Source organism: Aquarana catesbeiana, linkage group LG02, assembly GCF_042186555.1.
Source record: "Aquarana catesbeiana isolate 2022-GZ linkage group LG02, ASM4218655v1, whole genome shotgun sequence".
NCBI classification, from domain to species: Eukaryota; Metazoa; Chordata; class Amphibia; order Anura; family Ranidae; genus Aquarana; species Aquarana catesbeiana.
The window spans coordinates 770,330,224-770,349,684 of NC_133325.1; the positions used below are offsets into that span (position 1 = coordinate 770,330,224).

The 19,461-nt window shown below is 42.4% G+C and overlaps 1 protein-coding gene across 1 annotated transcript in view; it reads left to right on the forward strand.

Annotated features, from left to right (window-relative positions):
- The first annotated feature begins 3,745 nt into the window (after positions 1–3,745).
- LOC141129340 (uncharacterized) overlaps positions 3,746–19,461 on the forward strand; it is a 73,010-nt gene continuing 57,294 nt past the window's right edge. The window contains exon 1 of the mRNA XM_073617315.1: positions 3,746–4,175. Within this exon, the coding sequence (XP_073473416.1) occupies positions 4,073–4,175 (103 nt within the window). The 5' untranslated portion in view covers positions 3,746–4,072. The remainder of the gene's footprint in view (positions 4,176–19,461) is intronic.

The window sequence follows — 19,461 nt, forward strand, 5'->3', positions numbered from 1 at the left end:
CCCCATCATTGGTGCCAGTGGGAGGAATTGTGCCCCATCATTGGTGTGAGTGGGAGGAAATGTGCCCCATCATTGGTGTGAGTGGGAGGAAAGAGCCCTAAAGGTACCTGTGTTTATTGAATTGTTTTTGTATGTAGGCACTAAATGATCGGCTGTGTTACCTTTTAAGTCTGATCTGCCAAAACAATCCATTTTTTTTTCTAAAAGGTCAGTGTGTGCCATCTTTGTGTGACTGCTGGGAGTTCCCGGCCAGGGTATTCTGGCAGTGTCAGTGGGAATGAGGATTAGCCGAGGGTCAGAGAAAGAGCAGAGGACCCAATACTACCAGTAAGATGGCACGCTAGGGAAATAGCATTCCACTTACCATATGGACAATGAAGTCAGATGCCAGCAGGGACATGATGACTATTAGTCAGGGTCAGAGATGCAAATAAAAAAAAAAGGAAGGCATGTGTTCCAATTGTCTCTAGAATCGTGTCTGTCTGTCCTTCCTCTCTGAACAAAAAAATTATAGAATCTAAGCAATAACTGAAAAAGTAGGTTATTGTAGAACAGAAACCTTAACCAATAGCCAACCAGCAGCAAACGGTTGCAGAGTTCAAAAAGATTGGATTACTTCCTCTTTCTCCATGGGAATGTCCTTCTCAATCCCAACAGGTAGTAAATCAGATTACAGCTGCTATTCGCAGACAGCTTAACCAGCTTTACAAAATTACCTTTCCAATGTGGCAGATGAAACTGGAAATAAAACTCAGATCCTTAATTATTTAACATAGAGCTTTCAAAAACTTTACAAGCCTGCAGGAATATATTCCTGGCTTATCACAATGTACAGAAACACTATAATTTTTCAAAAAGTTCCACTTCAGAAATATAAAGCCATCCTTGAGCTCTAGTCATTTTGAGTTCCAGTAGTCCTTGACCTACATTATTTCACAAAAGTAAGTACACCCCTCACATTTTTGTAAATTTTTTCTTCTATCTTTTCATGTGACAACACTGAAGAAATGACACTTTACTACAATGTAAAGTAGTGAGTGTACAGCTTGTATAACAGTGTAAATTTGCTGTCCCCTCAAAATAACTCAACACACAGCCATTAGACCCCTGTTCTGCCGCAGGTAAAAGCATGTTTTGTTATTTTGAAATTCAGGACTCCAGGCACAGCGATCACTTGCATTTGTACATTGCGATTAGCTGCGTTTACCAGCGTTTACATGCGGCTGCGATTAGCCGCGGTTGAACATTCTTGTCATTCCCATAGCAACTATTTTTTTTTTTTGGTCCCTTGATTACCCATGATGCATTTCAGTCCACTGCATTTCAAACCATCTATTTCCTTTGTCTTTGTTCAGTGCCTGTGTCATCGACATCGACCTGTGATCATTGAATATGAATTCTTATGTAAGCAATCTGATTACAATGCTCATTTTGCTGCTTATGAGGATGAAATATTTTTTTGTTTTGACATTTTGTTGGACCGAGTATTTATATATGATTACAATATTGTGATTTAAGCGCCACTATTTTTCTCACTTTTCTAATTTGATAAGGGTTAAAATACTGTTCACATATCCTTTCATGTGATAACACACCTAGATAGCAAGTAATTATGCTGCAAGTTTGAAAATGACTTTCTTTGCAAACATTCTGCAAGTCTGCTGCAAGTTCTGGTTCAGTTATGTTGTGTAATAGTCATCATTGCTCCCTGCTGTGTGTAAGGTTTTTCTTTAATTGGTGCTGGGGCGGGGTGTGCAGAGAGGTGAGTGGTATCTAAGGATGAGCTCAGGCGTGTTCACAAACAGCACGTGCAGAGCCCGCCAGGGAGTCAGAACTGGGAAGCTCTAATCACAAGCTCTGAGACATTTCCCGATCTCTGCAGCCACGCATCGGGACAATGTCTCACTGCTTGTGATTAGCGCTCCGCAATGCCCACTTCCTGGCGGGCTCTGCACGTGCTGTTTGCGAATAAGCCTAAGCTCATCCTTAGTGGTATCCATGAGATCAGATATGGAGTTCAGAGAGGTAGAAGTCAAGGAGTGACTAACCCTAAAATCCCATTGGTGGAGTACAATTTGGAACGTTTTATTTTTCCTTGTTTATATGCTGAGATTTAGCACAAAATGTGTGTATTTAACGAAAGGTGGAAATAGAAACCTCAAAGAGGACTACAAATCCTAGCAATACAGAAACAATGCAGAATACCACCAGCTATAGGGGGTGTATACAGAGAGCCATGCATTGTATATAGAGAGGTGACTGCACTGTACTGTGTTGTAAAGAGATCCATGTACTGTGCTGTATACAGGGAGATTAATTCATTGTGCTGTATACAGAGAGACCCATGAATTGTGCTGTATACAGAGAGACCCATGAATTGTGCTGTATACAGAGAGACCCATGAATTGTGCTGTATACAGAGAGACCCATGAATTGTGCTGTATACAGAGAGACCCATGAATTGTGCTGTATACAGAGAGACCCATGCATTGTGCTGTATACAGGGAGACCCATGAATTGTGCTGTATACAGAGAGACCCATGAATTGTGCTGTATACAGAGAGACCCATGAATTGTGCTGTATACAGAGAGACCCATGAATTGTGCTGTATACAGAGAGACCCATGAATTGTGCTGTATACAGGGAGACCCATGAATTGTGCTGTATACAGAGAGACCCATTCATTGTGCTGTATACAGGGAGACCCATGAATTGTGCTGTATACAGAGAGACCCATGAATTGTGCTGTATACAGAGAGACCCATGAATTGTGCTGTATACAGAGAGACCCATTCATTGTGCTGTATACAGAGAGACCCATGAATTGTGCTGTATACAGAGAGACCCATTCATTGTGCTGTATACAGAGAGACCCATTCATTGTGCTGTATACAGAGGGACCCATGCATTGTGCTGTATACAGGGAGACCCATGAATTGTGCTGTATACAGACAGACCCATGAATTGTGCTGTATACAGAGAGATCCCTTTCATGGGAAATAGAAAAAGGTGGATACTTTTGTCACCATCTATACCAGACTCACCTCACTCTACAGAGGTCTCAAGTCACATGACCTTTCTGGTCTAGGCATGCCTTATATCCCTGACAGTAAAGCAGAGAGATGAGCGGAGGGTTCTCCACTACTGTTTCCTCTATTGTGCTGTATTGGGCTTGGTCTATAAATGACATCGGTGAGGAAAAATGGCTAATTGGGCCCAATTTGGACATTTTCACTTCAGGGTGTGCTCGCTTTTGTTGCCAGCGGTTTAGACGTTATTGGCTGTGTGTTGAGTTATTTTGAGGGGACAGCAAATTTACACTGTTATACAAGCTGTACACTCACTACTTTACATTGTAGCAAAGTGTCATTTCTCCAGTTTTGTCACATGAAAAGATATAATAATTTTTTTTTTACAAAAATATTAGGGGTGTATTAACTTTTGTGAGATACTGTGTGTGTATATATATATGTGTGTGTAGCTTTGGGGTGCACACCTATGTCTTTAGCTAACCCGTAGTGCTCTGCCAATTCTTTGTCATATATATCAAAAAATTATTTGTAAATCAAAGACTGTACCCATAATGTAAAACAAAACACAATGAATAAAATAAGATATAAAATAATATTATGTATGTAAATAAAATTGACAACAGCTATTAAAATTTCCCTTTTAAAGGCACCTAAATGACGGTTGATAGTTTTCACCTCTAGGGTAACAAATCAGAAACTCTTCTTCCTCTACAAGAAAAGGAAGCAGCGTAAGCGATGAAGGTCTAGATAAGGCTGTTGATTTACTATACTCCTGAGCTGTGATCGTCTTCACACGCTCACTGTTTAGAGAGCAGAACTATTGGAACTATTGCACCTTCATCTGAAAGTGAGAATTGCATTGTGTGCAGACTGCATGTTGCTCGGGCGTACACCTTATTAGCTAAACTGACAGCCCTTGTGTTAAATCAGCAGCTTCTTCTCTGCACCTTCCTGTTTTTCTCTCTTCAAAACCAAGATTAGGTGCTGGAGAGAAGATGAGGCGTTACAACACTACGAACAGCTACAGCATCAAAACAACATGAGCATGGACCTGTCTTCTCCAGCTTGGGCTCCTTGGCGGAGGGCCCTTTCTCTGCTGAATACGGTGCTTGCAGTGACACTGTTGGCTCTTCCATTACCAGGTAAGATCTTCTAAAAAAAATCATTTAAAAAGATATCACCATTATATATATATATATATATATATATATATATATATATATATATATATATATACACACATCAAAAAAAGAGCGGCACTCACGGGTCTTGAAAAGGTGAAGGCACAATGGTGGTTTAATTCAACGTTTTGACGAGTGCGCCCCATCGAAACGTTGATGAACCGCCATCGCGCGTTCACCTTTTGAAGACCCGTGAGTGACACTATGTTTTTTGCTTTATATGCACTACGGTCTTTGCTGTGCACCTGGGCCCATTTTTCATTCCTGATTTGTGTGCGATGACAACCGCTGAATAAAATATATATATACAAATTTTTTTTTTTTTCACATTGCTTTGGGATATACAATCGATTGAAGAATTTTTTTTTGGTATTGCTTTGGGATATATCACTGATTAAAATAGAGCTTTTGGGAATTTTTCTTTGCACAGATTGTGGATGCTAATAATTTATTGCACATATCCAAATCTTACAGTATTTGAATTGAAAGGTCCAGCATTATATGAAACATTGCTTATAGGAAAACAAAAAAGGGCATCAATCCATGTTCAGGATTATTAACACTTTATCATTATTTTGGCGATTCTATATTATTGTACACTTGATACATTGTAATCAGTACTTTTATATTCAATGTGGTGACATTATACATATAGACACTGGCAGATGTATTATGTATAGCAGTCACAGCAGCCGTCTGTGCTCGCAGCCCGGCGTTGAGCGGGGAGATTTCGGTACAGCTGCTCCCGATGCAGGACAAGGTAAGTACACAGAACAAGATCTTATAAGTGTGTAGTTTAGCTTAAGTCACACGGCAATGTGTGCATTAAATGCATGTGCGTTGACATGAATACCCCTGCGTTTTAAAATGCACTGCAATACTTTTTCTATTTTATTTGTAACTTCACTAAGCTTTATTTGTAGAAAAGATTAACTGTTTTGACATTTATGCGTTGTGCTTACATGGATTTGCACGTGTTGTGCCGAAAAATAGTAGGGCATGTTCTACTTCCTTTTTTTCTTTTCCAGTACAGGGCAGCACATATTGTGAATTGCTCCTATTGAAAGATGTTGGGGTTGATTTACTAAAGGCAAATAGACTGTGCAGTTAGTTGGACTTGTTTTCCTTGGTAAATGTAATGTGGGGAAGCTTCCCTTTGTAAAGAATACCCAATCGGGTGTAAGAAAAATAAAAAAAAGAGCATTCTTGCTTGCACATGATAGGTGATGGAGATCAGCAGAGCTTTACCAGCGTGCAACTGCACTTGCAAAGTGTACAGTCTGTTTGCCTTTAGTAAATGCACCCCATTGCAATGCATACTAGTTATTATAGTTACATATAGTTACATAGTAGGGGCGGTCGACAAAAGACACAAGTCCATCAAGTCCAACCTATGTGTGTGATTATATGTCAGTATTACATTGTATATCCCTGTATGTTTCGGTCATTCAGATGCTTATCTAATAGTTTCTTGAAACTATCAATGCTCTCCACAATGCATATGCGCAGGCATGTGTTGATCAATGCATGCCAGCACATCTGGTGTGGATGGACCCGAAAGTGTAATTATTGGCAAAAACACAAATCCACCTATTAAATGCAGTCTGTCACTAGCATAAGCACACATTTTCCTGTCTCTGTAACTTTACTTCATTATCTCTCATTCCTGCCAGTAGATCTGTTCTTTTTTTCTGTTCCTGTAATAGGGTGACAACACTGTTAATTTAGAGGTGAAATCGGATAGCAGCGTTGTCACCTTGTGGACAGGGTAGTCTTATGCCGAGTACACACGGGCGGACTTTTCGACCGGACTGGTCTGACGGACTTTTCCCCGAACTTTCGAACGGACTTTCGAACGAACGGACTTGCCTACACACGATCAACCAAAGTCTGACAGATTCGTACGTGATGACGTACATTGAACTAAAATAAGGAAGTTGATAGCCAGTAGCCAATAACTGCCCTAGCATCGGTTTTGTCCGTCGGACTAGCATACAGACGAGCGGATTTTTCGACCGGACTCGAGTACGTCGGAAAGATTTGAAACATGTTTTATTTCTAGGTCCGTCGGACTTTTGGGAAAAAAAAGTCAGCTGGAGCCCACACACGATCGAATTTCCGACGATCTCCGGTCTGCCGGACCAAGTCTGCCGGTAAGTCCGCTCGTGTGTACGCGGCATTAGAAGGACATGTGGTTCTAAATTGATGTGAGTTACAAACTAATTAAAGCCCAACTCATGCTGACACTTAAGATACAGCAACATTTTTTTTTTCTTTTGAAGTTTAACACAGCTGCTATAACAATATACATATACAGTATATATATATATATATATATATATATATATATATATATATATATATATATATGTATATATATATCTGCCAGACAGCTGGACCTGGTACAGGAAGTAAAAAAAGATACAGGTCTACTGGTGGGTTCAATAGGTAATAAAACGTATAACCGGTAGGTTTCATGGAAAAATAAAACTGCCGTGGTAGCCTCCCTGGCGGTTTTCCCGAGTGTGGCTCGGGGTTAAAATTCAGTCCCATTAGCGGTAACCCTGAGCCACACTCGGGATCGCATTGCAGGATCCTGGGGCGGCGTTACTTACCTTGTCCCCGGGATCCTGCGATGTCACCCGCAGTGTCCGAGGGCTCTGTCCTCCTCCGAAGCCTCTCCATGCCAGGCTCCGTTCCCTGCGAGCGGCGCGACGCACGGGGGCGGAGCCTGGCGGCAAATTAAAAAAAAAGTAAAAATCATAACACATACAGTACTGTAATCTTACAGATTACAGTACTGTATGAAATGATTTCACATCCCTTTTGTCCCCAGTGCTTTGTCCAGTGCCCTGCATGCAGTTTTACATGATATACACTGTTCTTTCTGCCTGGAAACTGGAGATTGTCCATAGCAACCAAAAAGTGTCCCTTTACGTCAAAAGTGGCTTTAGACCAGCTAGAAAACAGCGATAGTAAATTAGAACACTTGCAGAATTGAGCGATAGTGAATTGTGGGGAAATTTATTTTATTACTATTTTTTTTTTTTTTTTTAATTATTTATTTTTATTTATTATATTATAATTTATGTTTTTGTGTTTCAAACTTTATCATACCCGGGATATCTACTAGACTCTGGTTTGGACAGATTTAAGTGTGTTATTGTTAAGATTTACAGACCTACAATATAAAACGCCAAATTTCCATGAAAAATAATGGTACCGCTTTCAGCATCTAAAATCCGAAATAATCATACCGCCAGGGAGGTTAAAGAGGTTGTAAACCTCCAAAAAAAAAAAAACCCTGCAAGACAAAGGCATAATGAGCTAGTATGCATCGCATACTAGCTCATTATAGTTACATATAGTTACATAGTAGGTGAGGTCGAAAAAAGACACAAGTCCATCAAGTCCAACCTATGTGTGTGATTATATGTCAGTATTACATTGTATATCCCTGTATGTTTCGGTCATTCAGGTGCTTATCTAATAGTTTCTTGAAACTATCGATGCTCCCCCCTGAGACCACCGCCTGTGGAAGGGAATTCCACATCCTTGCCGCTCTTACAGTAAAGAAACCTCTACGTAGTTTAAGGTTAAACATCTTTTCTTCTAATTGTAATGAGTGGCCACGTGTCTTGTTAAACTCCCTTCTGTGAAAAAGTTTTATCCCTATTGTGGGGTCACCAGTACAGTATTTGTATATTGAAATCATATCCCCTCTCAAGCGTCTCTTCTCCAGAGAGAATAAGTTCAGAGCTCGCAACCTTTCCTCATAACTAAGATCCTCCAGACACTTTATTAGCTTTGTTGCCCTTCTTTGTACTTGCTACATTTCCAGTACATCCTTCCTGAGGACTGGTGCTCAGAACTTTTCCATCCTAGATTCCCCCAGAGTTTCTCCCCCCAGTGTATAGATTGCATTCATATTTTTGCCACCCAAATGCATTATTTTACATTTTTCTACATTGAACCTCATTTGCCATGTAGTTGCCCACCCCATTAATTTGTTCAGATCTTGCTGCAAGGTTTCCACATCCTGAGGAGACGTTATTGCCCTGCTTAGCTTAGTATCGTCTGCAAATACAGAGATTTAACTATTTATCCCATCCTCCAGGTTGTTTATGAACAATTTAAATAGGATTGGTCCCAGCACAGAACCCTGGGGAACCCCACTACCCACCCCTGACCATTCTGAGTACTCCCCATTTATCACCACCCTCTGAACTTGCCCTTGCAGCCAGTTTTCAATCCATGTACTCACCCTATGGTCCATGCCATTGGACCTTACTTTGTACAGTAAACGTTTATGGGGAACTGTGTCAAATGCTTTTTCAAATGCTTTTGCAAAATCCAGATACACCACATCTACGGTCCTTCCTTTATCTAGATGGCAACTAACCTCCTCATAGACGGTTAATAGATTGGTTTGGCAAGAACAATTCTTCATGAATTCATTCTGATTACTGCTAATGATAACATTCTCATTACTAAAATCCTGTATATAGTCCCTTATCATCCCATCCAAGAGTTTATATACTATTGATGTTAGGCTAACTGGTCTGTAATTCCCAGGGATGTATTTTGGGCCCTTTTTAAATATTGGTGCTACATTGGCTTTTCTCCAATCACCTGGTACCATTCCAGTCAGTAGACTGTCAGTAAAAATTAGGAACAACGGTCTGGAAATTACTTGACTGAGTTCCCTAAGTACCCTTGGGTGCAAGCCATCTGGTCCCGGTGATTTATTAATGTTAAGTTTCCCAAGTCTAATTTTAATTCCTTAGAACGATGCCCTGGATCAGCACTGGCACACCACTGATACGGCCGACATGTTTCCCGGAGTTACATCCGGGTTTGCAGGCTCCGGCACTATGATTGGCCCGAAACCGCAGATACGCCACTTCCGCACATGCGCGCGGGAGCCACTGGTCACCAGTGTTAATTTTGGCAGCAAATTCGATTTCGTTTTTGTCTTAGTCTTAGGACTAAAATGGCGATTTAGTTTTAGTCTCATTTTAGTCTTCCGCAATTGTTTTATTTTTAGTTGTATTTAGTCGACTTAGGCCCCTTTCACACAGCGTTAAAACAGCGTCGTTGTTGCGGCTGTATTCGGCCGCTAGCGGTGCGGTTTTAACCCCCGCTGGCGGCCGAAAAAGGGTTAAAACCGCTCGCATAGCATGGCTATAGCCGCGGTATTGCCACGTTATAGCTGCGCTGCCCCATTGATTTCAATGGGCAGGAGCGGTGAAGGAGTGGTGAATACACCGCTCCTTCACCGCTCCAAAGATGCGGCTTGCAGGAGATTTTTTCTTCTCCTGCCAGTGCACCGCTTCAGTGTGAAAGCCCTCGGGCTTTCACACTGAACAAACAGCAGCGGCTGTTTTGGGTCGGTTTGCAGGCGGTATTTTTTGCGCAATAACGCCTGCAAACCGCCCCAGTGTGAAAGGGGTCTAAATCTCCAGTACATTTTAGTCGACTACAACTCATTTTAGTCGTCTAAAATCTAATGGGTGTAATTAAATTGTAATGCATTAGTTAACCTTTCTTTACAATTTCCAAACTCATTATATACTGCTGGAGTGAAAAATCCAATATGTTATTATTTATGGTATTGAGGTATGAACATGCACTACAGACCAGTGTTCATTATGAAGTCAAATTTTAATTTTTAGTCATAGTCTTTTGACTAAAATGGCATTTTAGTTTTAGTCCAATTTTAGTCATCTGAATTGTTTTAGATTTAGTCGTATTTTAGTCGACTAAAACAGTATTCATTTAGTTGACTAAAATGTTTTAGTCGATGAAAATAACACTGCTGGTCACGGCACGGGCCCTGAAGAAACAAGCAGGCCATTTCTTCAGTGCGCATGCACCGATGACGGCGACGGCAGCGTATACAGTAAATATCTCCTAAATGGTGCAAGTTTAGGAGATATTTACAGTGCCTACAGCTACACCTTATTATAGGCTCACCTGTAGGTACAATTAAAGAGGACGACTTTACTTCCTCTTTAATGCTGGTGACAAACTGCAGTATACAGTATGGGTTTGATTTACTAAAGGCAAATAATCCGTGCACTTTGGAAGTGCAGTTACTCCAGAGCTTAGTAAATGAAATGAAGAATACCCAATCACATGCAAGGAAAAATTAAAAAAAAACAGCATTTTTGCTTGCACGTGATTGACGTCAGCAGAGCTTTACCACATTTACCAAGCTCTGCAATTCACTTGCAGAGTGCAACCGCACTTGCAAAGTGTGCAGTTTTTTGTCTTCAGTACATCCACCCCTACATGTCATTTTGAATGGCCCAGCAACACACTAAGTCAACGCAGCTCTAACACACCTAAAGAGGACAGCACTACCATGCCTTCTGGTGCATTGCCAAAAATGGTGGCTGTACATGTTTAATCAATGTGTTTTGGTGCATTGCTGTTCTATTTATTTGAATGCAATGCCTTAACACAATGCACATTACGGTGTGAAAAAAAACACATATCTGAACGCAATTCACCATGATGCCAGGATCTGAATATACTCCTAAAGCTCTGACATCACTTTAGGTTTAAGTGTTAGGGTCAGGTTAGGGGCAAGCAGCTATAGAAGGCACAAATAATGGAGATCTTTAATTATTTACACAGTGGGGGGGGACTCACAAAGCACCCACAGACGCCCCCTCGGTCGGGTTACCCGCAAACCACCACCCCCCCCCACCATGGGTCGGTCGGGTCCGCCGCACACATCAACCCCTACCACCCCTGTGGATCATTCGGGTCAGGTGCTCTCTCTCCCTCTCGAAATCTGATGTACTTGCTCTCTCTCTCTCTCTCCCATAGTGGGGGCGTCTGCTGTACCATGCAAAGGGGATGTCCAGGTTGATCAATGAGCCCCACACTTACCCACGGGCAGCGCTTCCCTCCGGGCGACGGGTATAATCCACTGCATCTCCTCCAGTGGCCTCCATATCTCCTTCCTCCTCCTCTCTCCTTGCTGTGGCCCAATATAATTGCTTCTCCTTTTGGCCAATCTGGAAACGGGTCTCAAGACCCGCTTCCTGATTGGATGGGAAGAGAATCAGTGTGACAATAGCGAATATTCATTCGCTATTTTCACACAACTGGGTGGGCTCAGGGCACAGTGCTCTGCACCCCGAGCCCACCCTTTTTTGAAGCCTATTAGAGCCTCTAGCTCTAATCACGTGCCTAAAAAAAAAAAAACCCCATTGGAATCCATGCATCTGGTGCCCTGCATGTAGCTTAGGGGGCCTGGATGCATGGATAAGGTGGTGGCGCCTCTAGTGGACCGGCCGCCCCCTGCCATGTAGGTACCTGTAATGTGACTTGGCATCAGCCTCTTGCAGGCCCAGTACAGCAGAACTCAGTGAGGGAGAAAGGAACAACACAAGGAGCCAATCAGTAAAGTACAGAAGTACAGGGAGCGTGCTGATAGGAGGAGAGAGCAGAGTGACAGAGAAGTAAGCTCATCAGTGTGTTTTGCGTCTTCGTTCGCAGGGTGTGGTGAGGAGAAGACTTGTAAGTGAAAGTAGAACTGCAGCAGAGAAAAACCAGGTCCCCTAACCTGCCAGACAGATTTGTGTTGTGTGGCAGTGTAACTCTCAGGACTGGATGGACGGGAATACAAATCCCTTTCGCAGCTCCCATATATGTTGTGTATTTAGGTGTTTGCCTGGAGTTCAGCTTTAAAGTGGTTGTAAACCCTTTACAATCACTTTAAGCTACAGGCAAGCCTATAATTAGGTTTGCCTGTAGCTACCCTGGGTATCTCCTAAACCTGCACGGTTTAGGAGATATCCCTGTCTTTGCACGTGCCGACGTCATGCAGCACATGCGCACTTAAGCCAACTGAAGCAATGGCATGTACGTGCCGTTGCTTCAGTTGTACTGTGTCCCGTTCGCGGTGGCTCCCGTGTGCACGTGCGGGAGTAACGTCATCGTGGCTCCGGCCAATCACAGCGCCGGAGCCGTGATACCCGGAAGCAAGCCCTGGGCGACATGTTGGCGGCCTGAGGGGGAGACGAGGACGGCTGCGGGGGCTTCGTTCTCAGGTAAGTAATTCATAATGAGCTAGTATGCTATGCATACTAGCTCATTATCCCTTTATCTTGCAGGGTGTGTTTTTAGCTTTTTTTTTTTTTGCAGGAGGGTTTACTTCTACTACCTCTTTAAAGCGGAGGTCCGCCGATCATTCTTTTTTTTTTTCAGCCATTCTGACACTTTGCTAAACATTAGATAACACTCACTTGTTTGGTGAATTAATTCCCCCGATGTCGGTTTTCAATTATAAAGTAAACTTATAAAATCTTGTGATGGCCGGTTCCATCTTGCTTGTGGGAATGTGAAGCACACAAGCATTGATTTCCGGGAAGCGGTGAATGCTGCTCACTGTCTTGTCGATATGGGTCCCCCGTCAGATAATACCCGGGCTGGACTGCGCATGAGCAAACGGAGCAGCCGAAAATCATCCTCGGCAATTTTCGGCTGCTCCATTTGCACAAGTGCAGTCCAGCCCGGGTATTATCCGACGGGGGACCCATATCGTCAGAACAACTGGATTTCATGGGAAGCATAACAGTTAGCTCCCAGGAGACAGCGCTCCTCAGGGGAAAACAAATATACACGCCTACTCCCGCGGGAGTGACGAACAGGAAGCGCCACAATACGGACAGATTCTACGGTAAATACAGCACCAAAAATGTTTTTTTACTTTTCATTTGAGGATCTGTTCATAGCGCTGATGGGGATAAGGTGAAGTTAAAAAATTGTGTGGACCTCCGCTTTAAATCACAGCCGTTGGCGTTGTCAGTCTCATTTTCTCTATTGCTGTTATGTACTCCAATGAGTCACACATCAACAACTGTGCTGGGATTTTCTACGGTACTGTAAATGTTATATAAGATGGTGGGAAATTCTTTCAGCTGTTTTAGGTATTTAGGTATTTAGGTATTTTTTCTGGTTAAAAGGAAGATGTCAGTTAAAAAAAATTAAGAAAGTTTAAAGAAAGTTAAAGGGGAAAAAAGTCCCTGAAAAAAAAAGTCTACATTGTCACAACATGAGTCACTTGTAGGACAATCAACAATCGTTTGCATATGAGCTTGTGACTGATATGCGTACAGGGGTTTGTTTTTAACCACATAATTCCTAAATTAAATAAGAAAAATAAGAAAAAAACTGTTTCTGGAACTGCTCAAGCACCCACCAGCATTGTTATAGTTTTTATTTTATTTTTTTCTGGACAGTTTGGTCATCTGGTACATGTGGGAAACATTTTAAAGACATGTTAAAAAAAAAAAGTAAAAAAACAAAAAACACAAGCCCCCCCCCCAGAAAAAAAATCAAAAACCCCAAAAACATAAGAAAAAAAATGGGCAGCCTCGCTGGACTATGTCTTTTTCTGCCATCACTTTTCTATGTTTGTAAAAAAAAAAGAATGAATATACTAAATACAATTATTATATACTAACATAGTATTATAAAAATAACTAATATATTAACTGCATACAATTATCAAAATACCATTTTTAGCCATCAATTTTTTTTTTTTTATTCAAAATTTTATTTTCAGCAATAATTATTTTAGAAAAATTGATTTCACCATAAAATACTTATTTTCATTGAAATGAAAACCCAAACTTTGCCAAAATTTGAAAAATCTACTTTTTTTATGTACGGTCACTTTTAATACCATTTTTAGTCATCAAGTTTTTGTATTCAAAATTTTATTTTCAGCAATAATTATTTTAGAAAAATTGATTTCACCATAAAATACTGATTTTCATTGGAATGAAAACCCAAACTTTGGCAACATTTGAAAAATCTACTTTTTTTTATGTACGGTCCCTTTAACAGGTTGTGTACACTTTGCTTTTTTCCTTCCCATGAAAGGGACATTTAATAAGAACCACCAAAACCACCTTAATTTTCCCTTCTCAATACATTGTGCCAAAGTGGGAAAAACTTGGCAACTTCTAATTTTTTGGTGGAGATTTAGGGGAAATGAAGGTTCTCAAGATCCTCATCCTAATTCAGGCAATATATTGGCCAGACTCATAGAGAGCATGGACTAAGCACATTTAGCATTTAGTCTATTAACGTTATTTTATCATACAGGATTTATATAGCGCCAACAGTTTGCACAGCTCTTTATAATATAAATGATTACAGTTACAATACAATACAATAAACAATATACAATTACAATAAAGCCTCTCACTTTCCCTGCAGCCGGTGCTTTGAGTTGGCCTTCTGAGTTCTTACTTACAGTGAAGGACTGCTGGTCCTGCATTTTATGAGGTGACATAGGAGTGCCTGTGAAGAGAAGCAGCTTCAGGAGACTGGTTGAGCAGCTGGATAGAAGCCTGGAGGAGTGAGGGATAAGGTTTGGGGGTGTTCATATCTTCACATTATTGCAAAATGAGCAAACAGACTGACCTGGCATTGGGGAAATTAAAGGACCACCAGCAGGAAGAAGGAGGTATTGATTATATATATATATCTTTAGGTATCACTAAAGGGACCACAAGCTGAAGAAAAGAGGTCCTGATTCCCCTATATAGATCTTTAGCTATAACTAGAGGGATTGCCAGCAGGAGGAAGGACATCTTGATTCCCCCATATAGATCTTTAGTTATCACTACAAGGACCACCAGCTGGAGAAAGGATGTCCTGATTCCCCTATATGAATCTTTAGGTGTCACTAGGAAGATCACCGGCAGGAGGAATGAGGTTCCGACTTCTCTATATAGATCTTTAGTTATTACTAGGGGGATCACCAGCAGGAGGAAGGAGATCCTCATTCTCCTACACGGCTGGACTGGGACAAAAATTTGTCTGTGGACTTCATCCAGACCGGCCCACTTTAATTTTGCAAACACGCACAAAAACAGTATATAAACTATACGCAATTGCACAAAAAATCCTCCCCCTTACACCAGGGTCCCCAGAGAGACCCCCCTTACATCAGATTCCCCAGAGAGCCCCCCCTTACATCAAAGTCCCCAAAGAGCCCCCCTTACATCAGAGTCCCCAGAGAGTCTCAGTCTTGCATCAGGGTCCCCAGAGAGCCTCAGTCTTGCATCAGGGTCCCCAGAGAGCCTCACCCTTACATCAGAGTCTCCAGAGAGCCCCCTCCTTACATCAGGGTCCCTAGAGAGCCCCCCTCCTTACATTAGAGTCCCCAAAGAGCCCCTCCTTACATCAGGTTCCCCAGAGAACACTCCACTGACATCAGGGTCTCCAGAGAGCCCCCCACTTACACCAGGGTCCCCAAAGAGCCCCCAACTTACATCAGGGTCCCCAGAGAGCCCCCCACTTACATCAGGGTCCCCAGAGAGCCCCTCCTTACCGCAGAGTCCCCAGAAAGCTGCTCCTTACATCAGTGTTACCAGAGAGCCCCTCCTTACCTCAGAGTCCCTAGAGAGCTGCTCCTTACATCAGGGTTATCAGAGAGAGGGCAGGCAGTGAGAGATTATGTAATCTCTCTGCTCTCTCGCCCGCCCAGCTCTCCTGTGCTGCCTGCGCGCTCTCCGGCTGTGAGGAGGCCACGGCTCTGTGGTTGGGGACCCCTGGTGACTATATTAGCATTCAGTTATATTATATGTATCTAGGAAAGAATCCAGGCCTTTTTTCTACTGAGCTGGATATAGCCAGCTTTTAAGTGAGTCTATTCCACATTTTCACAGCTCTTATTGCGAAGAAGCCTTTCCGTATTTGGAGAGTAAATCTCTTTTCCTCTCTTTTCCTCTAGGAGTGCCCCTTGTCCCCTGTGATTACCTTAAGGTGAATAACTCTACACTGAGTTCATTATATAGACCACTTTTATGTATTTATACATGTTGATCATATCCCCCTTAATCTCCTCTTTTCAAGAGGGAATAGATTCAGTTGCTCTAATCTTTCCTCATAGCTGAGCTCCTCCATGCCTCCCATCAGTTTGGTTGCCCTTCTCTGCACTTTCTCCAGTTCCCCGATATCCTTTTTGAGAACTGGTGCCAAAAACTGAACTACATATTCCAGATGAGGTCTTACTAATGATTTGTACAGGGGGGAAAAATGATATCTCTCTCTCTGGAGTCCATACCTCTCTTAATACAAGAAAGGACTTTGCTCGCTTTGGAAACCCCAGCTTGGCACTGCATGCTATTCTTAAAGAGGAAGTAAACCCCGATGAGTTTTACTTCCTCTTTTGCTCCCGCAAGGCCTGCAAATTAAAAGGATAATGGGCTAATATGCATTGCATACTAGCCCATTATATGACACTGACCTGCAAACGAAGCCCGCGCTGTCCCCTGTGCAGGCTGCGTCCATCTTCGCCCCTCTTCCTTCCGGGGGCTGCGAACTCTGGCTCTGTGACTGGCCGGAGCCACGTGATGTCACTCCCGTGCATGTGCGCGGGAGCTGTCAGTCATGGCACACGCTGGGGGAAGAAACGGCACTGTGGTCAGTTTCTTCACAGCACATGCGCCGATGACGACATCGGCACATTACAAGTGAAATATCTCATAAGCGGCGCACGTTTAGGAGATATTTCCACTACCTATAGGAAAGACTTATTCTAGGCTTACCTATATGTAAATCTCACACAAAAGGGTTTACAACCACTTTAAGTTTATGATCTACCGGAACACCCAGATCCTTCTTCACTATGTATCCCCCCTAGTTGTACTCCCCCATAGTATGTATGATGCATGTATTATCTTAGCCCCCAAGTGCATAACTTTACATTTATCAACATTTGCTGGAGTCCTTGTTAACAATAAGATATTGATAAGAAAGAAGGAGTCCAGAGATGGGCAACAAAAACAGTGAAAGATCTGAGGTATAAAACATATCAGTCTGGAGTAAAGAAAGGAAATAGGTGGGCATGACTGAAACCCTTTAAATAAATACATGAAGGGTGTAAATAAGTTCAGCAGGGCAGTATTTTCTATATGACGCTAAGATCAAAAACTTGGGGACATCACCTCAAACCAGCAGAAACAAAGTTCAAAACTATCCTTTGGAAAGATTATTTTACCAAAAGAGTAGTTGATAACTGAAAAAGACTTCCAGCAGAGGTAGTGAGTCAGTCAACAGTAAATGTGAATTTAAATATGATTGGGGCAAACATAGATCTATACTCAAACAAAAAAAATCTGTGTCCCATTTCATTTCCTATCCTGGAACACAATGGGAAGTGAGAGAACATCTCTCCAAAATGAAGGAAAATCCCTTCTAATGCCGCGTACACACGATCGGATTTTCCGACGGGAAATGTTCAATGGAAGCTCGTTGTCGGAAATTCCGACCATGTGTAGGCTCCATCAGACATTTTTCATCGAAATTTTCCACAAACAAAATTTGAGATCTGGATCTCAAATTTTCCAACAACAAAATCGGAATCGTAAATTCCGATCGTGTGTACACAATTCCGACGCACAAAGTTCCACGCATGCTCGGAATCAAGCAGAAGAGCCGCACTGGCTGTTGAACTTCATTTTTCTTGGCTCGTCGTACCTGTTGTACATCACCGCGTTCTTGACGTTCGGAATTTCCAACAACATTTGTGTGACCGTGTGTATGCAAGACAAGTTTGAGCCAACATCCGTCGGAAAAAAAACATGGATTTTGTTGTCGGAATGTGCGATTGAGTGTACGGGGCATTAGACAGTTTTTGACCAGAACAGGTGTATCTAATGGAATATCTCCTCTCTCTTGATGTTCTGATGACAATTATAACATTTTGGATTTCCTTTCACCTTTTGTTCTGGTGATAGTGGTCACCATAGCATATAGAGAGGACTTTCCCCAACAGGGACAAACCTGACAGAGGTTTTACCTCTTTCACCATCCAAAACTTAAAGTGTAAGTTCACCTTCCTTAAGATTTTCCCAGAAGTACTCCTATGTAATTCCTACATACCAACACTCCTCCTGTTTTAAATGATGCATGTCCTCCCATTGTATCAATAAGGTAAAAGCTGGCAACTCGGAGTGCCAAGGAAATTCTTTATTGGCTACATATATAAAAGCATGATACAAAAGATCCTGATGCGTTTCGGCTTTTGCTGCCCATTGCTCCTATGCTATGAGGAAGGCTGCAAAATCCGAAACTCGTTCGCATCTTTTGTATGATGCTTTTATATATGTAGCCAATAAAGATTTTTTTTTCGCAAGAGCACTCAGAGTCGCCGGCTTTTATCTTTTTGATATCTACTACCTTGGGAGTTGAATGCCTCAACCAGAGTACCGGACTCCAGCTGCTGGATATGAAATATAGCAGTTGAGATTGGATAAAACTTTTATATATGTCTTCCCATTATACCTGCAGATATTGGAGCACCTCTCTATAAACACTGCTGGATCCTCGAGCTGAGCTAGAGAAGGAGAAAGCATCAGCAGTTTGAGCAGCCTGGAGAGGACGCTAATGAGCTCAGCTGGAGTAGACCACTAGGGATGCACAGTTTAAATGTTCCAATCATCCTGCAAATGGCAGCACGGAGGGGGACTGAGGGGCCAACAGTTTTGTAGAGAGGCCCCCCAACAGCTGCATATTTAATGGGAGGATGTGCACCATTCAAAACAGGAGGAATGATGGTATGCAGTGGCAGCTGCTCATGCAGGGTGCAGGGGCACCGCCTCCCTAATATTCGCTAATGTCTTCCTGCTTCTTCTCCTGGCCATTTAGGAAGCGGGTCCTGAGACGCGATTGGCCAGGGAGTCTTAGGACTCCCAGCCAATCAGGTATCGGGACCCTCTTCCTGTTCGGCTGGGAGGAGAAAAAATGGCCTTGACTCTTCCCTCCGCAAGCTGCAGGCCATGTGCAGTGAGGAGCAGCAGGTGGAGAGACAGCAACAGCCTCTTCCAGGAGCCCTACCCCGAATCCAGCAGTGCACCAACACCACCACCTTGTCATCTTCCTCCTCCCCGCACCTCTACTGCAGCAACAGCGAGAGGAGGCCGCCTAGACTGACAACTAAGGATATGGTAAGGCCCTTGATTGCTGCCTTTGCCGTTCATTCAATCGATCGAGTGCCGGGATGTAGTGTGAGTGAGGGAGCCACGTTTGTTTGCCTCCCCCCCAAGAAAAAAATTGAGCACCAGCCGCCACTGATGGTATGTACTATTCACTATAGGGGGACTTGGGGAGAATCTTGCTGAAGGTGAACTTATACATGAAAAAAAAAGACTCTGGTTTTAGGTATACAGTACATGGAAATGATATGGTCAATGGTCCTGTATGAGAACATCCC